Genomic DNA, 23,862 nt, shown 5'->3' with positions numbered 1-23,862 from the left:
TTTTTTTTTTTTTGGGGGGGGGGGGAGAGGGGAGGGCTGGACTCTGCCCCTCCCTTCTCCCCCAAAGCTGGCACTGCCTTAAAGCAGGGCCTGACAGGTGCAAGTTTAGCTCTTGCAGCAGCCAGGATGTGCCCCCCTCATTCCCACCAGTCAAGTTCTCAGGTGGGCAGGGCCCCACCTGGCTGAGTAGTAGGACTCCACCTGGATGGCTTGATCCTGGGACGGAGGTGGGGGGCTGTCTTCCCCCTACAGCTCAGCCTGGCCCCCACTGGGGCCCGTGTACTGGATGGTGGCCAGGAAGGTGCGAATCTCCATGGGCTGCAGTGTGACTCCCAGCGGGTTAAGCGGAGGGTAGGCCTGGCGCCTGGCTGCACCTGGGAGAGGAAGCCAGGGGTTAACTGCCCCAGGGCAGCAGCTGGGGTGCCCTGGGCCTAGATGCTGCCAGCTTCTCCACCGGCAGGTGGACACAACCCTCCCATGTGTCTGTGAGCCCCCCATGCCATGAGTACAGCTGAGGGGCTCTGGCCACATGCAAGACAGGGCCTCCCCCATCCCCCAAGGGCCCAATGTGCCAGCTGCCCACCATCCCCTAGGTAAGGAGGCAGGCACTGGCTGCGCTGGGCAGAACGGGGGGGCACAGCATCAGGGCTGCTGGCCTCTGATCCGTGCTTTAGTGCGGGGGTGGTGACCTACCTGTGGCTGGCCTCCAGCTGAGCCGGTTCATGGCATCTCGCTTCTGGTTGGCCACCAGGTTCATCTCCTGCAGGGAGGTGATGGTGAAGGAGGAGAACAGGTGCTGGGTGGGGAGAGACATGGTCAGCAACTTCCTCAGGTGAACCCCGCCTCCTTCTGGCCACCCCCAGACCTGCAGGTGAGTAGACAGCAGCAGCAGCTCCGCACCCCACCCACCCCGACAAAGGGGACTCCCGCAGGCTGGTGTGAAAACCGGATTCTGTGCTGCCTGTCCTCAGCCTCTGTGTGGGGCTGCTCATTCATGCTCCACCCCAGAGCTGGCTGCATTTCAGTGCCAGGAATGGAAGCCCTGAGGAGACAGCAGCACCCACCTCTGGGGGCCAGGGGTTAGCGACCCCTCCATAAAACAGCTGTCATACCCTATACCCGCTGCACCTTGTGTCTAAGGATCCCTCTCCCCATGTGGATGTGCAGCCATCTCTGGTGTGGGACTTGGCAGCTGTTTTATACAAGGATCCTTTGTGTGATGCTAAGATCCATCACAGAGGTGGCTGCATCTCAGCCCTAGGCAAGGGAGCCTGCGACTGTCAAATGCTTTAGATGAAAAAGCCTCTAGGCCAGCGGCTCAGCAAGTCCCAGGTACCTACCAGCAGGTCGACAGTGATGGGCTGGGAGCAGTTTGCACTCTCCCCTCTCTCGAACTGGTGCTCCAGGCGGATGAGGACGGAGCTGGGGTCCCACTGGGCCAGTGTCAGGAGATGGACGGATGGGGGAAGCTCTTGCTTCAGAGCAGAGAACTGGGGGCGAAGGGGAGAGAGGGTGTCAGGCTGCCAGAACAGCACCCCTAAAGGGACAGTTTCAGCAAACTTAAAAAAAAGTCACCACCTGCCTTTGAACTATTTCAGTTCCCCAGGCTCTGTCCGGGGCTGCAGGGCAGCGCAGTGTGGATACAACGCACTCCCCTTCTCCTCGAGGGGCTGGCCTGCAGCTCCCAGCGTACAGCAGCGTCCCCCTACCTATGATGGGTTGGGGGGACAGGCGGAGCCCTGCTTTCAGCAGAGAGCAGCTGGCTTGTCACAACCCTTCAGTTTACTTGATCCCTCAATTTTCTGTGGAAGATCAGCTTCGACAGAACAGGTGGTGATGATCCCAGCTGCCCTCACAAGTGAGTCACCCCAGCGTAGGGTTCATGGGGGGCATGTGTGGTGTGTGTAACCCCATTCTTGGGAGGAGTCGTCCCCCACAAGCAGGGAGCACAGGGCCATCAGCTCTAGTCCTTTTTGTCAGCAGATCTCAAAGCACTTTATGCAGGTCAGGCTTATTAGCCCCATTTTACAGATAGGGAAAGTGAGGCATGGGGGGAAGGGACTTGCCCCCGGTCACTGTGTGCTACCCACTAGACAACACTGCACAGTCCCTTCCAGGCAGCACAGATTGAAAACAGGTCCCTTGTGTACAGCTGGCAGGAGGGGAGATTGACAAGATTTGTTTTCACCCAGCGAGGAGTTTAGCCGGGGATGGCTATTGCCAACTTAGCAAAGGGAGGAGATGGGAAGAGAGGAGTTTAGAATCCAGTTATATTTAAACATCGCTGACTTAACCCTAAGTCCTGGTGAGGAGGAGGGCAAATACCTCTCCCCCCTCTGAAATTTTCCCAGGGGAAAAACTGGAGTTGTCCCGCCCCCCCCCCATCCTTCCCCACAGCAAAGCTTCCCACAAAGGGATTTTGGCCCTAGCAATTTTCCTGCCTGAATTTAACCTAATGAGCAGAAAGGAGGCACCTGCTCCATGGGGGGCGGGGTGCTTGGCCATGATGGGCTTAACCTATAGTTCACCATAGCCCCGCTGGTCAGTGGCACTGGGCTGTGTTGGGGTGGGGGCAGGAGCTGTAGGACTGGGAGAAAGGGGAGAGGCTCTGGCTGGAAGTGAGTTGGGAGCTGAGACTGTGTCAATGGAGAGCAGGGCTGAGACCCCCACAACTCATTTCACAAGTGGGTGAAGCAGTTGGGAACAAGCAGCCCCTGACAGGATTCAAACCAGCAACCCAGCAGCTCACAGTTCCTCTCCCTAAAGCACAGAGCCCTGCCCAGGCACCTGCTTGAGGCTGCGCTGCCCCCGGTGGAAGGAAGGGCCCCCCCCAGGTGCCAGGACCAGCTGGGGGGCCATGAACTCCTGCTGGGCCTGCAGCCGGTGCTGATCAGCCGAAGACTCCACTGTGTCCAGGAAGACGAGGTGCTGGCCCCGCACCACCAGGCCGTCATGGTAGACCCCAGGCTCCAGCAGGGGCTCCCCCACCCCGCGGTTGTCATCGTAGAGCAGCCGCCGGTGCACCTAGCCGCAGGGAGGGAATGTCAGAGCCCGGTGCCCTCGCTGTTCTGCTGCAGGGGGGGGTGGGGGCTGGGAGCGCCACCTGCTAGCCAGCCCTGGGCTCTGCACGCTGCACATCTGGGGCGCATGGGATTGCGGAGCTAAGGGTGCCACCTGTTGGCACAGCTCTGCTTCTGCAGGAAGGGGAGGATACACACAGGCTCAGAATGGGGGGCAGGGGTGTTGCGGGGGGAGTGGAGTCCACCCTTTCTCCTCCCCATCCACCTCTGCAGGGGTGGGGGGCGGGGAAGAGGGGCAAGATTCTTCTCTCCCCCTTCCCCAATCTCTCACCATGAGCTCCATGGAGCCATCGGCCACACTGCTGCCCCCCTGCGAGCGATCCGTCAGCACCGTCAGCTGGAACTTCTTGTTCTAGAGAGAAGAGCAAGCCCAGAGCTAACGGGGGTGGGAGGTGTGACGCCCTGCCAGGGAGAGTCACTCACCAGCATCCTCTGCTCCCTCTAGCAGGTGGCAATGGGAGCATTCCTACCTGCCCCCCCCCCAGCAGCTCTGCTGCTCTTCCATCCTCTTGTGTCTGCCTGCAGCTTCCTGACCCCTTCCTGCGCTGCATTCCCCATCCCCGTGGCTGTAGGGGGAGCACTTGGCGGGGGGGGCTGCATTTCTTCTTTCTGGAACAGCCTCCCTCGTGTATCTCTGCAGTGGCAGCTCCTGCTCTTGTGACACTACGCTCCATATTCCTCATAGTGATATTTCAATACATGGTTATGGTAGAATTATGATGCATTTTGCACAAGATGGGTCATGGGAGGTGTCAGTGGAAAAGGGACGATTTGCTGAATGGTTATCCTATTTGTATGCATGGATCATTTTTGTATCTGAAGTTATAAATATTGGCTGTGTGTATTTCAGATGTTTCATTTGAGGCTACGTCTACACTAAGCACCTTTGAGCGACCCAGCTATGCTGCTAAAAGGCACACAGTGGCACTGCTGTTTGGTGGCAGGAGAGAGCTCTCTTGCCGACAAAAATCTTCCACCCCCAACAAGCGGCGGTAGCTTTGTGGGCAGGAGAGCGCTCCTGCTGACAAAGCTGTTCATGCTGGTGCTTTTCCTCGGCAAAACTTCTGGTGTTCAGGGGTAGGGTTCACACCCTTGAACGACAAAAGTTTTGCGGACAGAAGTCCAGTGTAGACAAAACCCGAGTAACACCCACAACCAGCCTTTCAGGTACAACAGGGAAGAACTAGACAGAGCTGCTGGACTATGAAAAGGCTTAGCCTTCCTGTAAACGTTTCAACCAGCCTGTAAGTAACGGCTGCTATGACCCAGCAAGGGCATGAGACCAGACCACAGGATACTGGACTCCATGTTGGGTACCTGTATTTTTCCACAAAGTGGGTGGGAACTGTTGTTGGAACAAAGGGTTCCTACCATATGTTTAAGCTATATAAGGTGGGGTGTGACAGCATCTAGGGGCCTCACTCCCCACCTAAGAGAACTCCTGGAAACACATGAGGACCAAAGACTGAACTGGGGGAAGTGCTGGGCCCAGGCTAAAGGGATTTCTAGCCTGCGAATGGAAACACGGTGTACTGCTTGTATCAACAGCCACGCTGAGAGATTGTTAATTCATATCCAATCTGTCATTTTAGGCTTCGTTTGCGGTTTTGTTTATTTACTAGGCAATACATTAAGTGATAGCAAACAGATCTTGTCATTAATAAACTTTTTTGCTTTATCTAACCCAGTGTGCCTTTGAGTGAAATGTCCTGCACCACCCTGATGAGCCAACTGCCCCCGGATCCCCGCCCCACTGAAACTCACTCCCCCAGCATCTGGATCCCACCGCTGAGACCCTCACACCCAGACCCCCTGCCAAGCTCTATCCCCCTGACACCTCCCAAGCCCCAACCACTTTCACATGGACCTCCCAGCAGATTCCCACTACTGTTGCACCCAGAACCCCCCCTCCCAACAAGCCCCTGTGCATCCAGATCCCCCCACACCTGGATCCTTCCACACTTGGATCCTGCCTTCCTGCCCACACCTGGCATGGAGGGGCAGGGCCCTGGGGTGTTTCTCAGGCAGGCTGGGTCCTTGCACTGTGTCAGGGTTGGGTGCAGCCTCATTGCTGAGTGTGTCCCAGGGGGAGCTGCACAGTGATCTCCCACCTCTCTGCAGCCAGGGGCCTGTGCACACCAGTGCCAGGCTGGAGCCTCCACATTTATTTGACAAATAAAATTTGCAGAATTTTAAAATATTGTGCGCAGAATTGTTAATTTTTTGGCACAGAATGCCCTCAGGAGTATCAGGTAGCTCAGTTTGGGTGTGTGGCAGCACCTGCTGTCAAGTAGGATGATAACAGGGCCTGGTGAGGCTGGCTGTATCTCCAGCACAGCAGTGTGGGCAGGGCCAACCTAGCTGTGTGTCCTACAGGGGCACAGCGGTTCCCAAACTGTACCTCGGGGATGGCAACCTGTCACACCCGTCTCTGCCTTTGCTCGAGCCACTGCATGGGCCAGAGCAGATCTGGGAGCATGGGAATGAGTGACCAGCAGCACCACCTGCTGGCCAGCACTGGTTTCTGCAACGCTTCCCCCCCCAAGGATCTTTACCATATCTGGCACCCACCACTGTAGGAATCAAGCCCTCGCCATCTTTAGGGCATTTACTCCCTCACCCTGTCCCTGTGCAGACAGGACAGTGCTTTATTGATGGGGAAACTGAGGCACGGGGACACGCTGTCACAAGCTCCCACAGCAGAGCCAAGAACTGAAGGCCCAGGCCAGTCACTACCCCCTGGACCACCCCTGTATCTCCAAGGAGAGGAATCCCCCCCTCACACACACACACACTCTACAGTGATGGGGAGGGGACCCAGCAAGATGCCAACAGGGGCCCCCAGTGGCCCTGGTACCTTGATATAGATGCGACTGTTGACGGGATAGTAGTTCCCAGCCACCGCCTCCGTCTGGCTCAGGTTCCACGTGGCCCGATAATCCCGCCTGCCATGAGCACCAGAGCCCCATTAAGCCCCGTGTCGGCCATCTCCCCCACTGCCCCTAATCCGGGGTGGGGGGTGGGGCCAGTTTGGGCTGTGCAGTCCGGGGCTCTGGGCAGATCCCAAGCAACAAGGCTCCCAGCCTGGCCCTGGCTGGGGAATGGACTGTTCCATAGCAGCAGAGGGAAGCTCCCCCTATACCTAGCCCTGGGGTACCCCACATGCTGCCACAGTCCACATCTGACACCCCCCAGGGGGAGGCTGCTGGCTAACCATGGGGGGGTGTTGGCCAGGGCTCATTGGAGTAGCTCATGCAGGGCCCTCCATTCAGGAACCTCAAACAATAATTAAGGCCTGGACGTTCATTAAGACACAGCCCCTTTTTACTAAGGGGAGAAGGGACTCAATAATTCAATGGAAGACACGAGAATGGAACCCAGGAGTCCTGACTCCCAGCCCTGCCCCCCCCCCCGCTCTAACCATTAGACCCCACTCCCCTCCCAGAGCTGCAGGGAGAACCCAGGAGTCCTGACTCCACCCTGGAATCATCCCCTCCCCTGCCCAGGAAGGATCACCCCACTCCCAATGTCTCCCCACCCCCCTTTACCTCCGCTCCAGAATCTCCCGCCCGTTGGAGTCCGTGTAGAAGCGTCCGTCCGTCTGCAGGGACGTCTCGAAATGGCTGATGATCTCCTTACCCAGCCCGTCGCTGCGGCAGAGGGGGCAGCAGGGTCAGACATGGGGTCTGGCAGCACACGGATTCCCCCCACCCCCGACACTTTCTGGAGCTATTCCGACATTTTCCATCTCAGCTGTGTCGATGGCGGGGGTGCTCCCCATGAAAAGCATCATGGGGTGGACAAATTGATGTGCCGTCAAAACTCCCAAATACTTGCATTTGGCAACGCTGCTGCAGCGCCTCCGACTTTATAAACCTGGCTCCCTGGTCAGACTACATCTCCCATGCGGCGCCAGGGACTCCCATAATGCACCACCTCCTGCCCCCAAGAGGGGAGGCTGTGGTGCATCATAGGAAATGTAGTCCAACCAGGGAGCCCAAACCAGAGAGGATGGAAACGCGAGGCATTTGAACTACAACTCCCATGGCGCATTGCACCAGCCCCCACCCCAAGAGGGGAGGCTGTGGTGCACCATGGGAGATGTAGTCCACCCAGGGAGCCCAGCCCAGAGAGGAAGATGGGAGCATGAGGCACCAAAAACCACAACTCCCATGGAGCACGGCAGCAGGCCCTCCAAGTTGAAATTACTTTGATTTTCAGGCAGTTTCCTGTAGCAAAACCCTTCCATTTCCCGCCCAGCTCTCACACTCACTCTACAGGGATGGGCCCCACTGTCCACTCCAGCTCCACATAGGCCTGCCCGGCATAGAGCCGCACCACCTGCGAGCACCACGAAGAGAAGTTCTGGTAAACCTCCTGCACCAGCTTGTTCTGGACCAGAGAGAGAGAGACACACACACACACGTGTGTGTGGGATCCCCTCACCCAGCACTGCCTTTCAGCCACTTCTGGGTTAGGGCATGGGGGGGTGGGCACAATTTAGAGCAGGATCCCTCATCAGATGCGGAAATGCAGCTGCTTCTGGGGCAGGCTGTTAGCAGCCCACAGAAACTCAGCACAGCGTTGGAGGAGAGTAAGGAAAGGATCCTGTATTCAGCTGGAAGTGCAATGAGGTGTGATTGCAGGATCCTGAAGGGGGTTAGCTTTGATTGAGACATTGCGGTAAGGTTAAGGAACATGCAAGGGGATCTTCAATGGTCATTAGCAGGTGGGACCTTAATTTTAAGTCTTACCCAAGAGCTAGCAACTCTGCTCTAACCCAGTGGACTCCAGTCCCCCAGCCAGACTTGGGAATAAAACCCAAGCCTCCTGGCTCCCAGCCGTCCCCCTGCTCTAACCACTAGATTCCACTCCCCTTCCAGCTAGCTCAGAGCTAGCGGCATAAGGGAATCAGAGACAAGAGACTTCGGCTCCCACGCCCAGCCCCCTGGAGGTTCCCACACCGGGGATGCCCCCGCCACCTACCTTCACCAAGTACGTGCGGGCTCGCCTAGCCACAGGGAGGGGCTCGGAGTGGTTGGGCCGGAAGATATATGCCCCGGAGGCCTGGGCGCTGTCGTCATCGCCAATGCTGGCGTTGTACCTTGGCCAGGGGCAAGAGGGGGGAGGGTGGTGAGACAGCAGCCCCTGAGGAAGGTCCAATCAGCTGCCCAGAGCATCATGAGCTCCAATGCCAGGGAGAGACACCCCGCCCTACCCACCCACACACAGCTCCAGCACTGGCCAAGGGATCAAACTCTCTCTCCTGGCTATTACCCTGGTTTACAGCTGGGGAAAAAAAAAACAAAAACAAAAAACTGAGGCACAGAGGGATGGGGAGGAAGGTATTCACTCGTGCTCAAATGTGAGTCAATGACAGAGCTGGGAATAGAACCCAGGAGTCCTGATCCCCAGCTCCCACTGCTCTACCCACTAGAGACCACTCCCCCCCAGCGGTGGGGATAGAACCCAGGCGTCCCGACTCCCCCCAGCTCACTGACCAGAAAAAGCTCTGAGACACAGGCAGCGAGATGCTTTTGTCCAGGTTCTGAATCTCCATCAGGAGCCCAGTGTCCGGGTCGAACACAACCCGGAGGTGCTGTGGGGAAGAAAGCGAGATCATCAATAGACCATGAGCCGGGGGACAACCCACTGCAGGGCCCTCATTCCTCCACCTCCGATTACCCTCCCCTCCACCTGGGGGTCGCCCGGAAGGGACGCCCTGGGTCACACAGTCCAGTCCCCACCCGGTCAGATACTAATCTAGTGCCATCTTAAAGCTCGTTAGGTTGTTTACCTCCCACTGCTCCCATTGGAGGCCATTCCAGACATGGCTGCCTAGAAACCCGCTTCTCATTGCCAGCCTACACTGATTCCTGGACCGTTTATCTCACTTTGTTCATGTGCCAACATTATCCTTTAGCTTCAACAGTTCTTCCCCCTCCCGAGAAGCCTATTGCACAATATTTATTAGGTATATTACGTTAGTGCCTCCGAGCCCCAGTCATGGGCCTGGGCCGTATTGCGCTAGGCGCTGTACGTTATTTATTAGGTGTATTACGGTAGCGCTTCGGAGCCCTAGTCATGTACCAGCTGGAGGTGGACAGAGAAGAACAGAGACAGTCCCTGCCCCAAAAGAGCTGGCCACTCCCTTGCCTTAGGAAGGGAAACTGACCCGACAAACAAAGTGAAACTGACCAGGCTGCACCCTTGCTCAGGACAGTACCTCATTCTGGATCTCCCTGGGGGACCAGGTGTCCACCCGGGGCTGGGCCTGCTCCTGGATCCGCTTGGCTAGCCTGGAGCGCAGGTCCCTGTTGGCCGTTTTCGAGATGGTGTAGGTGCTGTAGCCCAGGGGAGGGGCCAAGGCTGGGAAGATCAACTCGTGGGTGGCGTCTCCCCGGCCTCGCCTCACCGCCCGGGTGAAGTTTGAGACGGGGACAACCTGGAAACAGAGAGAAAAACCGTCTGAGGCCCCATGGGGAGGGTCCGAACAGAGACTGTGCCACATGGGGACGCCATGGGGCTGATGCAGGGAGCTCTCAGGTTAAGCAGAGTCAGGCTTGGTTAGAACGTGGATGGGAGACCAAGGAAAATCCAGGGAGGGGGCTGTCTGTCAGCTCCTCAGCACTCCCCCCTCACAGTCAGTGCTGGCCCCAAGCCACAGAGCGATGCTAGGGGGCGCTGTGGGAGCTCAGGAGGGGCCACTCCCCCCTTGGGGCCAGCGCTGGCCCCAGTGTGGCACTAGGGGGCGCTGTGCAGCAGGAGCTCGGTGGGGGGCACTGACCCCAATGCCGCAAGTATCTGTGGACACCATCGCCCCCTAGAGGATGCACTCAGACCTGCTCGAGCGCAAGCAATCATACCGCCCTCTAGTGGTGGCAGCAGGCAGAGCCTACACGAGCAGCATTGCAGCTCCCGCTAAGAGACCCTTCTTTTGCTAGAAGATGCCCGAGCCCAACCCCAGCTAACAGCTGAATCCCCTACAGGCCCACGACACGGGAAACAGGTCAAGCAGGCAGCCGCAGGGAGGAGAGAAAGAGCCAAGAAGGAAGACGCTCTGTCCCTACCTCATTCGGCACCATCTGGCCGTTGGGATCAGTCACCGAATACGAGGCTCCTTTCACGGGCAGCCGGACGTTCCAGCTCACACGCCGTCCCAGCGGGTTGTAGAGGATCACCATGAACTGGACAGACAGACCCAGGTTAGCGGGAAGCTCACCCCATCCTCCCCACCGCCAGCCAGAGGGCGCGGGCGCTATTCACTGGCTGAGCCCGGAGAGGATAAAAGCCATCCTACAATCGACACGGTAAGGGCGAGTCTCCTCCAGCTCAAGCAGCGACCTGCCTTCTCGGGGCTGGTGGAGCTGGGTTCTAGGCCGGGCTCCCCTCCCGCGGTCTAAACAACAACAAGGTCCTTACGGTGCCGGCGGATTCGGTCAGCGGGCACACGCTGATATTGAGGTAGTTGCAATAGATGAAGTTCTCCTTGTTGCCGCTGATGCTGGCCAGAGCGTTACTGACCAGGACCTGCAAGAGGAGAGATGCCTCCCATCAGGTGAAAGACGAGAGATCCACCCCTCTCCCCCCCGCCCCCCCACGCTCCAGCTGTGAGTTTGACTCTAAGGGGGGCGCTGTGCTGCAGGGAGCAGGAAGGGGGCGCTCTCCCCTCACTGTCAGTGCTGACCCCAGCAGCTTCCTGGGCAGCGATGTGGGGGAACGGACCATCAGCCCCTCGCCTTCCTCCCTGTGCCCTGCACCGCCTCTCTGGAGACGCAGGGGAGGGACACGTTGCTGAAGGAGCAAGGTGAGCTGGTGGAGGGGGGCGGCGAGCGGTGAGCCAGCAGCGAGTGGGGGTTCTCGCGGTGGACAGGGGGGTGTCTGGCAGGGGAGTGAGGAGGCGAGCGGCGGGTAGGGGACTGAGGAGAGATGCAACAAGCCAGCGTTGGCTGGGGGTGGAGGGGTGAAGAGGGATGCGGTGCGGGGGGGGGGGGTGCCAACCCCCCTCAAAAACCTTACCTAAACAAATGACAATGATTGGGATGTCTACATGCGCGTGTTACTTTATTAACTTGAGGAAAAAATAAATAATTTTAGGGAAAAGTGTCAGTGCGGCCACCAGCAAGAGTTGGTGGCCACACTCTGAGGCCACACAAAAATTTGTTGCGAGAACCCCTGCACTAGGGGGTGCTGCAGGGAACAGGGTGGGGACTGCTCCTCTCACAGTCAGTGCTGGCCCCCGATTCCCTGTGGGGGCGGAGGGGGCGCTGTGCTGCACGGAGTGGGAGGCCCCACCGCCAGTATGGACCCCAATGCCAGAGGGTGGCACTAGGGGGCACTGTGCTGCAGGGAACAGGGTGGGGCACTCTCCTCTCATGGTCAGTGGTGGCCCCAATTCCCCAGCATACAACTAGGGGGCGCTGTGCTGTGCTGCGAGGGGCTTGATAGAGGGGGGAGCTCTCCCCTTGGGCCCAGCATGGACCCCAGTGCTCGAGCCCTGCTGGGGACTAGAGAGGTTAGCAGAGGATGCACTAAAGAGCATGTTTAGGCCACGAGACAGATATTGCCAGGTCTCCACAGCAAGGCATCACCAGGGCCACACTTTGCTGAGGAGAGGAGTAGGGAGTTATTAGGGGGGTCCCCTTTAACTGAAGAAATCCCCTTGCCCAGCGCTGAGATGCAGCCACCTCTGGGGTGGGGCCATAGCAGGTCCTTGGCTACACTGACACCCCCCTAGGCTGCCTTTTCCTTGGGCCATCCTGCCACGGATGCTCGCTGCAGGGCGACTAGAGGAGGCAGAGTCAGGTTCCGGGATCTCTGGAGGGGAACAGGGTGCCAAGGAGCCAGGGCACGTACCTGGCAAGCATCCCAGCCGGCAGCCAGGCGCTTGGCGTAGTCATTAGCCACGTGCTGCTTCTCCGTCCCGCTGACAGCGTCGTGATGCTGGGCCACCGCCATGGCCCGGCCTGTGGAGGAGCCGGGGCGTCAGGGGCGGAACAAGGAGCTGCGCCAAACCCACGGGGTGGGACGATGCAGGGGGCAGGGAAAGGGGGATTGTGGGGCCAGACAGCCCCCCAAATCCAACCTCTCCAATAGAGGGCTGGGCCTGCACCCTCCCTCCGGCCCCCAAGCTCCAGCATCAACTTGGCAACCTGCCCAAGGCCACACACACAGGAGCAGAATCCAGGAGTCCTGACGCTGTCCCCTGCTCTAACCACTAGACCCCACTCCCCTGCCAGAGCCAGGAGTCCCGACTCCCATCCCTGCAGCACTGGTTCACGTTGCTGGACATCTGTGTATGGAGGAGGCAGCACTGCCCTCTGCTGGCTGCGACAGGAGCTGTTCCTTTGTTCCGTCTCCCCCTAGTGGCTGCAGGGGGCAGGATAAGTTTGGGGGGGGGAATCGCGATAACGGGGTGATTCACGGCGCAGCGGCTCACGTACGGAGCACGACACTGTCTCCTTCCCCGTAGGGGCCTGTCCTCGCCACCGGACCGGCCAAGGCTTCCAGCTGGTTGCAAACCTGCAAGGGGAGGGAGGGGGAGCAGTGATGAGAAAACGTTTATCAGCATCCGGTAACTCTCCAGGAGGGACTCGCCACTCCCATTTCATAGAGGGGGAAACTGAGGCATAGAGAGGGGGTGGGACCTGCCCAAAGTCACACAGAGCCACGGATTGAACCCTGGATCCCAGCCCCTCTGCTCTAACCACTAGACCCCACTCCCCTCTCAGAGCTGGGGGACAGAACTCTGGAGTCCGGCTCCCTAGCTCAGACCTCCTCGCTGTCCCGCTCAGGGCAGGGTGCTGGGAAGACTGACAGGCAGCAGGTCACAGGGAGAAGGGACGTGGGCGGGATCCTGGACTCCCTGCCCCCAGCTGGGGACGCCCACCTGCAGGAAGTTATTGCTCAGTCGCTCGTAGCGTTTGAAGGCCGGCCGGCTGGTGAAGTAGCCTGTCCAGAACTGGTGTGGCCCGTCAGCGTAAGGGAAGAAATCGTCGTATTTGAGGGACCTGTGCGACACCAAAGAGGGTCTCCTCTGCAACTCATGGGTCCAGGAGACCCGGACCTTCTCCCTTCCCCCTCCTCAATCCACCCCACCTGCACACCGCCTGGCCAGAGGGGGGTAGCCAGCCAGCCAGTGCCACAGCTCAGCCCCTGAACCCAGCACCAGCCACTCCCAGGGCCCGAGGAACAGAGAGGAGGCTTATAATGGCATGGAAGAAACTAAAGAGAGATGTGCTCATTTATATACTCCAGTGCGGCGCTAGGGGGCGCTGTGCAGCAGGGAGCACTCTGCCCTTGCAGTCAGGGCTGACCCCAATGTGGCACTAGGGGGCGCTGTGCGGCAGAGAGCAGGGTACAGGCTCAGTAGGGGGCGCTCTGCCCATCCAGTTGGTCCCCAGGGCTGCTCCATCATTACCCCTCCAAAGGAGACGCACCAGGGGTTGGCAAGACCATCCTCTCCACCCTAGCATGGGGGGCGTGGGTGGGTTCCTGCCAGCCCCACACCACCCTCCGGCCCCGGCGCTCACCACGACAGGTTGGCTTTGAAGAGTTCCCACAGGTAGCAGGTGGGGGTGGAGTAGAGCACGTGAACCTGGCTCCCGTTGAGTTGCTGGAAGAGACACAAGGGGGTGGAGGAAGCGGTGGGGCAATCGGGCCAGGTGGGGGCTGGGCTCTGTCGTCCCCTAGTGGCCAGTCAGGGTAAGGAGTCTGCTGCAGCCTCCAGCTACCAGGCCTCGTTCCATAGCTCAGGCAGCACGGCCTGCCGCTCCCAGAGCCTGAGGACCCGGGTTCGAGCCCAGCCGTTGCCACATCACAGCAGGGCCCTGCCGAGTGCAACAGGCCTCCTGCCTGTGCCACGCGGCTGCCCCCAGGGGCCTGGCCTGTGGGTCAGAAAGCGGGAGCCCAACCCTCTGCGTCTGGAGCGGGGAGCCTCTCCCGGCCCAGTATGCATCCCAGGCGGGTCCCCACCGGACTGGGAAGCCCTGCCCCCCAAGGGGCTCCTGCCCCCCTCCTCCCCCCCCGTTACCTGCGCGTTGACGTGTTTGATGAGCTTGTCCATGCTCTTGTACCACAGGTTGGCGTTCTCGTACTGGAAATCCGAGCCCATTGTCATGACGATGTGGTTGGTGCGGTAGTGCTTGGCCTGCGACAGAAGGAGACGCTTCAAGCTCCCCGCTCAGAGCCCCCCCCTCGGTACCCAGATCCCGAGCTAAGGCCTCCCCGTGGCGAGAGCCGGGCAGGCAGCCGGCGCAGGGAAGAGCAACATTGTTTCGGCAAAACGGAAGTGTTTTTCTGCAGGAAATTCTGGCTTTGCGAAACGGGCAGCTGGCGGAAAAGTCATTTTGACACGTTTCTGACCCTGCGGGGCAGGGGTCCCGGGGCACTGGGCCGACACACCGGTCACCGGAGCTAATGACAGAGACCACCTGGAGAGTCCCCCAGGGAGGCTCCCCCAGTGCGATCTTGGGGCGGAGGAGGAAAATGGAGACCGGTCCAAAACATTCAGCTGCGTATTGCAGCTGACCAGAGACCAGCGGCATGTCACAGGGGCTGGAGCTGTCCCTGAGGCAATCCCATCACAAGATGCGATCCTTACGCTCCTTTCTGGGGCTGGTCTGTTACTTAAGAGGACAGGCACCGCAGTCCATGCTCTACACGAAATTATTACACCAGGGACAGAAATTATTACACCGGCGTCCGGCCACGCAATGGTGAAGCTAACAATGGACCCAAGAAATTCACATCCCCCGAAAGGGGCTTTACTACAGCCCCTCTCTGGTTATAAAATGACACTTTCCCCCATGGACCAGCAATTCCTCACCCAATCTCCAGGCAGCCTCTAAGCGCCAGCCAATCACAAGAGTCGGCCACGAACAGCTGAGCGTCCCCCGACGGCGGAGGCAGGAATCAAACGCAGGAATCAAACCCAGGAATCCTGACTTCCAGCCCCCTGCTCGAGCCACTATACCCCATTCCCTTCCCAGAGCCAGAAACAAAACCCAGGAGTCCTGGCTCCCAGGCCCTTTGCTCTAACCCCTAGACAAAGGCCAGCTGGCTGCAGAGGGTCCCCTCCCAGCTCTCACCTGGGCAGCCGCGGTTCCCAGGAAATACGCCACCAGGCTGTCCACATTGTTCTCATCGCTCACATCATCCACGATGGGGCTGTCGGAGCAGAACTGGTCCCAGCAGAGGGACATGGGCGGGTTGTAGCCGTTGGGAAGGACACCTGGGTGGAAGGGGGTGGGGGGAACAAGATCACCGGGGGCATAGGCACCTGGGTGGGATCCAGCCAGCGATATGAGGGACGATGTGGGTGTCGGGGGCCAGCACAGAGCCAGGGCCCACAGCTCTGCCTTGTGAGGCTGTCCCAGGTTGGGGGTGGGGCCCACCAACTGATGGGCACAGTGGCAGGGCAAAAGGAGCTGGCCTACAGGGGTGCAAATGCCAGGGAGGGAGGGGGCTCTGGGGGAAGGGTGAAATCCAGGCCCCGAGGGGAAAGATCTGACTGTCCAGCCAGGAGTGCAGGCAACACGGCCCAAGGGTGCTTGCTCCCAGCCCAATGGGGCCAGAGGCTGGCAGTGGGGAAGGGTCCCTGTCCCCTCCCCTGATCTGAAAGGGCCCCACACCACCTGGCTGGGCATGGGGGATTCCCAGGTAGACAGGGGAGCGTGTGCTCCCTGGGCACCTCCCCAGGCACCCAAGCTCTGCCCCCCAGCCCTGACTAGGGATGCCACCTCTGAAGTACAAAAAGGGGGGGGGGGGACAAAAAAGCCCAGGGGGAGGGACCCCCAGGCCAGCCCCTCTCCTCCCCTCCATTCCAGGCCCCCAGCTGGACACCCCAGGTCCCATCAGGTGGGTCGGCCTGGGGGCAGCCTTTCTGCTTCTGCCACTGCCTCCCCCTCAACCATGAGTCCACCCCCACCCCGACACACACCTGGAGCCCACCCACCTGCCAGCTCTGGCTGCCCATTGGTCCATGGCACCGTCTGTCCGTGGCACAGGTGCCCCACCCCCCAAAACTGGGACGTTCCAGACTTGCCAGCACTCCCACTCCAGCTCACCGGTGAAGAGGTCGGCCCCGGGTGGCTGCAGGCTGGCGCTCGCTCTCCAGATCTGCTCCATCTCCTGCAGCTGCTCCCGGTTGGCTTTGTCCTGGTAATCCAGTCGGCCGAAAAAGAAGCCGTCAAAGCCCATCTGGAAAGGGGACGGCGGCAGGAGGGGTCAATGCCAAGAGCCCGAGAGCCAGCAAACGCTGAGGCAGCAGCGTGACCTCGTGGCTAGAGTGCTAGACGGGAACTCAGGAGACCTGGGTTCTATTCCCAGCTCTGCCACTGACCTGCTGGGTGACCTTGGGGATGTCCCACCCCTACTTCGTGCCTTGGTTTCCCCACCTGGAAAATGGGGATAATGCTCCTGACCTGCACAAAGCACTTTGAGACCTGCTGTTGGAGAGTGACAAACACTGTCCCCAGCAGGCTACCCCCTTGGCCTCTGAAGTCCCTGCCCATTTGGGGGGGGGGGTGCACGGTTCCAGGCCCCCCCAGGGGACTTCACCTGGGCGAAGAGGGAGGCCTGCTCTCGGGAGTGGCCGAAGGGGTCAATGTGCCAGGCGGCGCGGGGCCGGCCGCACTCCCCGAAGGTCTCCTGCAGGAAGCGCAGCCCCAGCGTCATCTGGTCAATCATGGCGTTGTAGTGGGCGGCCGCCTCGTCATTCATGCACCAGCCGCCATTGATAAATTCCAGCCGCCCTGTAGGGAAGAGAGGGGGCGGGTCGCCCTCAGCGCCAGGCGAGCAGGGAGGCCGGGCACCACTGGGATCTGCAGCTGCCTGGCGGTGCGGGGGAAGAAGAGAAGCCAGGGACTTTCTGAGGGTGTGGGGCAGCGCGGACAAAAGAGGACACTGGCCAATATCACGTGTGCATGTGAGAGATGCTGATCCACACAAGCAAACACTGTGTGTGTGAGGCAGACACGCACACCCACGCGTGTAGGCTACCTGCAGCCATAGCTAGGAGTGTCTGTGATCTGCTTTTTTACACCGTGCCAATAAAGATCTGAATCAAGTTGTGCGAGAGACACAAGATGACCCAAGCAGAAGCCCCACATATATGTGTGGGACAGAGACACACCCCAGACATTTGCTCCCTCTGTGCGTGTGTGTTGTGAGGTACCCACCAGTACAGGCAAAGGGTCGGTGTGGGAGAGCGAGACCCACACACTGGGACAGGCACAGGTGTATACAGTACAGGCCAATGCAGGGATCTGATGCGTTCGCTGGCACACACACACAGGGAGTTTGGGTCAATAAGTGGGTGTGCATGGCATGACACACAACAACCCAGCCAGGCATATTATCTGGGCATGTGGCTTTCACACACCGGCCTCTAGTGACGTTGCACTCCATATGCTTTGTAAAAATATGTTTATAAGTGTGAATATGATGTAACTGGAATATGCTGTATGCAAAAGGTCTCCTGTAAGGTATCATTACAAAGCTTATAATCCACTGAGTGTGGTCATCCTATTTGTATGAATGTGACTGAAACTAGGAACCTGAAGTATAACTCTGAGGTCCTATTGTAATTATGCAAAGTGTGGGCCAATTAATGGTGGTTTAGAATCTTGATGGCTCCCATTGACCAGGACAACTGGTTGTAAATGGTTTGTTTACCTGCAAGCCTTCCTGTGTACATGTATGGAAGAACGAGGTCTTACAGTGACATGTGATCAACCCCATCTTAAACCTGGTGCTTTTTCCATTTAGAAGGAGGTGTGGGGACCCACAGAGACAAAGGATTCCCGCCTTGTGCCAAAGCTATAAAAGGGGGTGGAACAGAACAAAGGGGACTGCCAGTCATGAAAAATTCCCTAGTTACCACCTGAGCAGGAACTAACAAGGTCTGTACCAGGGGAAAGGACTGGGCCCAGACTAGGAAGGAGTCTAGTCTGTGAAAGAAGGTTATTGGAACATTACTGAGGGTGAGATTTACCTGAAATCAGTTTCTTAACGTATTAGGCTTAGACTTGTGTGTTTTGTTTTATTTTGCTTGGTAACTTACTTTGTTCTGTCTGTTATTACTTGGAACCACTTAAATCCTACTTTTTATACTTAATAAAATTACTTTTGTTTATTATTATACCCAGAGTAAGTGATTAATACCTGGCTGTGCATCTCTCTCTATCAGTGTTATAAAGGGCGGACAATTTATGAGTTTACCCTGTATAAGCTTTATACAGAGTAAAACATATTGACTTGGGGTTTGGATCCCATTGGGAACTGGGTGTTTGGGTGCTGGAGACAGGGGACCTGTGAGCAGTTTTTGGTTAAAGTCTGCATATTTGGGGGCGTGGACCAGACCTGGGTCTGCGTTGCAGAAGGCTAGCGTGTCTGACTCAACAAGGCAGGGTTCTGGAGTCCCAAACTGGCAGGGAAAACGGGCTCAGAGGTAACTTCAGCACGTCAGGTGACAGTCCCAGGGAGGTCTCTCTGACCGAACCCGTCACACCACGCACGCCCACTGATTGACCCAGGCATATTATCTGGGCGTGTCTCTTTCACACACATGGGCCATGGGCCTGTACTAGTCAGTATTGCACAACATACACCCAGAGGCACATGCATGGTGCGTGTGTCAGAGAAACACACCCGCAGACCCAACTGAGGCAAAGAATCCCTGTGAGCGTGTCTCTCTCTCCCCATCTCCCCCACCTATGCAGACATCCCTCTGTATGAGCGGGCTGGGGACATCACCAGACCCAGCAGTGCAGGTCACTCCACCTTCTGCCACAAGAGCAGTGCCCAGCTGGGCGGGATCCCTTACCCTCGCTGACCAGCTGCCTCACCGCCTGCTGCATTGGGTTCGCCTGCAGCCGCCACCAGCGGTAGAAGAAGGCCACCTCGACGTAGATAAAGCGCTTGGTGGGGTCGGCCAGGAGCTGGGGAATGACGGAGTCCAGGATGTACTGCACGCCGGCGTGCTGGATGTTATTGCGTGCTGCGAAGGGAAGGCACAGGGCTGAGCGGAGACGTCCAGGGACCCATAAAGCAGGGACGGCAGCGAAGCCAGATCCCCCCGACCCAGCCACAGCGCCCCCAGGAGGGCCGGATCCCCCACCTTACCACAACACCCGCAGCGCCCCTCCAGAGGGCTGGATCCCCCCGCAGCCATGGACAGCACCCCTGGGAATCTCAGATCTTTCTGTCTCTCCAGAGCAGGGGTAAGCCTCCCCAGAACTGCTCTGCACCTCCTGCAGTTCAAAAATCCATCTCCCCCCCAGAGCAGGGACAGCATCAGGGTGAAATAAGCTTGCACACACAGCACCCCCGGAGTCTCACCCATCAACCAGCCAGCCCCCACCCCATGGTCCATTCCCCACCCACTAAATCAGCCAGTCCCCCCTCCCCCCTGGCCTTGGTTGAAAGGCCCTATGACCTAGGCTTCTGCTTAAGTCACGCCCGTCCTGCACTGCTTTCTCTATGGCCTGAGAGATAAGATGCTCCAAAGGTATTAATGTTTCCACTAACTATGTGCTGGCCTTGACTGATGTCATGGAAAAGCCGCCCACGTGAGACACGGCCTCTACAAGTTGAGTAAAACCACGGGCTTATTATGGCCGGGGGAGAACAGCGGGGAATGACAAAGGTTCAACACATTCCTTGGCCTGGCAAGGACGGATACAAAACGCTCTGAGGAAGCATGATGTAATGATGGGGGGTGGAGGGGGAGGGTGTGTTAGATTCCTTGCTTCTGGGAGAGGAGTGGGGCCTTGTCGTTAGAGCACAGGGGTTGGGGAGACTGGGATTGAGGACTCCTGGGTTCTATTTGCAGGTCTGGAGAGGGAGCAGGGTCTAGTGGTTAGCTCAGGGTGGGGATTTCGGGACTCCTGGGTTCTAATCCCCACTCAGATTCACTGTGTGACCACAGGCAAGTCCTTTCCCCCAACTGTGCCCCGTGAAGCTAGGACGCTTAGTCTGTGAGTGCATGTGAACTGCCATGAAACATTCTGGCAGGTGACACAGACTTTATCAAGCATCTGGCAGGGAGGCAAGGTGGGAGCTTACCCAGGCTTGGGGCAGGTCCCTACAGCCCCGCCAGGGTTGGGAGGTGCTCTCTACCTCCATCAGCAGCAGAGGAAGTAAATATGCTGATGAGAATAAGATCTCTGAGCAGCGCTTCCTCCCCCACCCATATCTTGCTGCAGAAAGGAGCCCTCCCTCAGCTTGGACTCATGCAGGGTCATAGCCAGCTCTAAAGCCAGCAGAAACAGGGATCAGATAGCGACATTGGCCTTCAGATTTGATCCCGCTACGTGGGCTGGCTGGCTTAGTGTGTTTGGGGAAAGGGGATCCGGGGTGTGTCTGTTCTCTGGGACACAGGACAGCCAGAGTCTATAATCCTGGCTCTGCCACTGGCCTACTGGGTGACCTTCGGCAAGTCTCCTCACTCTGTGCCTCAGTTTCCCCACCTATAAAATGGGGGTGACAATACTGACCTCCTTTGTCAAGTGCTTTGAGATGTACTGATGATGAGCCCGAGGTAAGAGACCGGGATTAACCCACTGAGTCTGACTGCAGCAGCTCCGGTGCACGGAAACCCTCCCTCCCGCCCCTTGCATGCAGTCTCCGCCACTTACCTCCATAAAAATACTGATCCACTGTTTTCAGCCAGCCCACATCGTTGTGCGTGTGAGGGATCAAGTGGACATTCAGCATATCTGGTTTAGTGGCCGGGCAGGACTACGAGGAGAAAAATAACCAGACATGCTGCAAACTGGAGGGGAAGGCCACAGCCCCATTGTAAGAGTTCTCGGGGCCAATAGGAGATACCTATCTGAACGGATATTGCTTGGTGTAGCCAGCGTGGAATGCTAGAGGTGGAAAGAGGCAATTGTCCTCTTGGCAGCCCCCTGCTCAGAGCTGGACTGCTCCCTGCCCTAGATTCTCCTGGGCTTTGGACAAACAGTTACTGAACAATAAATAACATGCCAACAGCAGACTGAAGGAGTTTTTCCACTGATGTAGTTAATCCACTTCTCTGAGAGTCAGCAGCTAGGTTGACAGAAGGATTCTAGCTGTATCTACGCCAGGGGTTAGGTTGTCCTAAGTCCAGCACCCATGGCACTAAATTTTTCACAGCCCTGAGCAACAGAGCTAGGTCAATCTAAATGTTCAGTGTAGACCAGGAGTACCTGGCTGGGGAGTCAGGACTCTTGGGTTCTAGCCCCAGAGAGGCAAGGTCAGTGGTTAGAGCAGGGAGACTAGAAGTCAGGACTCTGGGGTTTGATCCCCAGCTCGGTAGGAAGAGTGGTGTCTTGTGGTTAGAGCAGGTTAGAGCTGGGTTCTACTGTCTGCAACCTTGAACCGCAGGCTCCCCAGCTATAAAATGGAAAGATTTCACTCTGGCCAGGGTGCTCAACTTTGCAGAGCTCACAATGGGAGGTGGCTAATTATCGTAATCATCATCTCACTGAGAGGAAGCAACAGTTTAGGGAGATGGTGCGGGAGGAAAGGAAGAGGAACAAGCTGCAGAAACAGACAAAGGCACCAATCTGCACAGTATTATAATCCCCTAGAGCGCCCCCCACACACACACTGCTAGGGCTCAGCCTAAGGTCATGCGTTCAGTGCTCCCTGTTTTACTGAACTCGGGAGGGGTGGGGATAACCCTGGAAAAGGTTAGTTATCTGCTCTTGGGATGAAGCATTGCTTTGAGCCCCAAGCTCCCCGCCAGGGCCGAGAATGGGCGGCGGAGGGGGGATGGAAATTAGACCCAGCCACTGCAACTGTCCTCTAAACTCTGGACTGTCCTGCCTTCCCCACCAAGCTCCCCCACAACACAAGAGCACCCCCCACCCCACTACAGAACCTCATCCCCCCTTCATCCCACAGTCTCAGAACCCCCAATGCAGCTGGGCCCTCCTCTCACTCCGTCACCTCCCCCTTCTCCAGCCAAAGCTCACCCACCCCTCAGAAACCCCTCCCCCCGACCCTCCTTCACCCGCTGCTCCCCCCACCAAGAGATCTCCCCTATCCCACCACCGCCCACTTCCCCAGAGCCCCCCCATGCCTCCCCTTCAGTCAAAGCCCCCTATTTATCCCCTCCGCACAAAGCCTCCCCTTCTGCCTCCTCCAAAAGCTCATCTCCCCAGGCCCCCTACTTCCATTAGCTCCTCCACAGGCCCCCACTTCCCACCCCCCAGACCCTCGCTCTCATCCCATCCTGCTGCCTCTCCCTCTCCCAGCCCCTTTGGCTTCTTCACCCCATCTCGCTCATCCCAAGAGCCCCCCCCAGCAGCCCACTCTCCCCCTCTCCCTCCCCCCCCCGGGGCTCCCTGTCTCCTCCGATTCTCCTCTGCTGCCCACTGCCTGCCCCACTTCCCCAGCCCCTCTCCCGACCCCCGCCACGGGCCCCCGCTGCTGCTGCTGCTCCCCGCCCTCACCTCGTAGCCACAGCCGGCCGCGGCCGCCCCCAGCAGCCCCGCGCCCAGGAGCAGCCCCACGAGCGGCCCCATCGCCCGCCTGCAACCGCGTCCCCCGGCGCCTGGCGGGCGGGCGGCTCCCGCGATCATGTGACCAGGCCTCCACTTGACTCCCTGGCCACGGCATGCCGCTTCTCGCTTCGCCCCCCCCCCCCGCGCAGGAGCCAATCCGCAGAGACGGGGCGGGGCCACGGCCTTCATTCGCCCCTCAAAAGCGTCAATGCAAATAAGGGACGCGCTGATTGGCTGATGGGGAGAGGGCGGGGCCATGACCTTGCTCCCACAAAATCCCACCCCACCCACCTCCATCTAGCCCCCTCCCAAAAGTGACTCCCCCATTGACAGCAGGCCGGAGGGCAGGGAGTGGGGAGGGCTGGGGCAACCCCTTCCCCGGGGGCCAGTCTCTGGGGCAGGGATCTCAAACTCGAATCACCACAAGGGCCGCCTGAGGACAAGTACATGGGCCCGAGGGCCACATCAGTGACACCTTTTCACACGACCATATAAAAGCATAGGCAAAAATGAAGAGTAATCTAGCAGGCTATTAAAAGTCAATGAATTCGCTTTTTTAAAACTGTAAACACTCAGCAATGCACCTCACTCAAACGACAAAACACACATTTGCTTTTAGAATTACTTCCCTTAAAGCCCCCCCTTTGCCCCCAGCCTCACCCCCACTCCACCCCTTCCATGAGGCTCTGCCCCTGCCCCGCCTCTTCCCACCTTCCCCAAAGTCCCTGCCCCAACTCTTCCGCCCTCTCCCTGCCCCTATTCCAACCCCTTCCCCAAATCCCCGCACCAGCCCCGCCTCTTCACTTCCTCCCCGGAGCGCACCGTGTCCCCGCTCCTCCGTCCTGGAAAGTCCTAAGCATCGCCAAACAGCTGTTTGGCGGCGGGAGGCGCTGTGGGATAGGTGGAGGAGAGGGGACGCAGCACACTCCGGGACAGGGCGGAGGGTGAGGGGAGTTTGGCTGCTGGTGGAGTCAGCGCCTATGGCGGGCCGCAGGAAATAAATCCACAGGCCGCATGTTTTTCAGACCCCGGCTCTAGGGGATGCCTCCTGAGAGCCAGTGTGGGGCTCCGCCATTGGGGGGCACCATGGCCTGGAGTGAATCTCCCAGGGAGCTGAGGCTGGCCCCTTTGTGTGGGGACGGGGACCAGCTGTGCTTTACGCTGTCACCAGGATCCTTGAGGGCTGGGGCGAGGTTTACACCGCCCCACCCCTCTGTCCACATGCCTGCTGAATCTGAAGCCTCAGCCCTTCTCTGTGAAACGGTGCGAGTGCGTCCTAATAACCA

The 23,862-nt window shown here is 58.5% G+C and overlaps 1 protein-coding gene across 2 annotated transcripts; it reads right to left on the bottom strand.

The window, feature by feature from the left end:
* Positions 1–33: 33 nt before the first annotated feature.
* MAN2B1 (mannosidase alpha class 2B member 1) lies at positions 34–22,629 on the bottom strand. Of its 2 annotated transcripts, none has more exons than XM_074935474.1 (24): positions 22,526–22,629; positions 20,720–20,822; positions 18,907–19,080; positions 16,641–16,834; positions 16,148–16,280; positions 15,170–15,312; positions 14,113–14,229; positions 13,613–13,695; positions 12,970–13,090; positions 12,524–12,602; positions 11,937–12,046; positions 10,503–10,610; positions 10,151–10,267; positions 9,307–9,525; positions 8,582–8,679; positions 8,067–8,184; positions 7,354–7,472; positions 6,629–6,730; positions 5,938–6,025; positions 3,352–3,432; positions 2,788–3,024; positions 1,341–1,490; positions 694–796; positions 34–374 (listed from the first exon to the last, which is right to left on the bottom strand). In XM_074935474.1, exons 1-24 carry the CDS (start codon positions 22,595–22,597, stop codon positions 247–249), a joined length of 2,997 nt encoding a protein of 998 aa, XP_074791575.1. In that variant the 5' UTR covers positions 22,598–22,629; the 3' UTR covers positions 34–246. The 2 variants fall into 2 exon arrangements, with proteins under 2 accessions (XP_074791575.1, XP_074791577.1); XM_074935476.1 differs by having other exon boundaries at positions 7,354–7,421.
* Positions 22,630–23,862: the final 1,233 nt, after the last annotated feature.

The sequence above is a fragment of the Natator depressus genome, chromosome 20 (genome assembly GCF_965152275.1).
Source record: "Natator depressus isolate rNatDep1 chromosome 20, rNatDep2.hap1, whole genome shotgun sequence".
Lineage (NCBI taxonomy): Eukaryota > Metazoa > Chordata > Testudines > Cheloniidae > Natator > Natator depressus.
The sequence above is the reverse complement of the archived record's forward strand: the minus strand, read 5'-3'. Positions and strand labels throughout refer to the sequence as shown.

What these genes read in the sequence shown, in the direction of transcription:
- MAN2B1 (XM_074935474.1), bottom strand. Translation starts at nt 22,597, where the DNA reads ATGGGGCCGCTCGTGGGGCTGCTCCTGGGCGCGGGGCTGCTGGGGGCG. An exon ending in TGAGCAATAACTTCCTGCAG is followed by an intron (nt 12,603 to 12,969) that starts GTGGGCGTCCCC and finishes CTCCCCTTGCAG; the next exon opens with GTTTGCAACCAGCTGGAAGC. An exon ending in AGGAGACAGTGTCGTGCTCC is followed by an intron (nt 12,047 to 12,523) that starts GTACGTGAGCCG and finishes GCTCCTCCACAG; the next exon opens with GCCGGGCCATGGCGGTGGCC.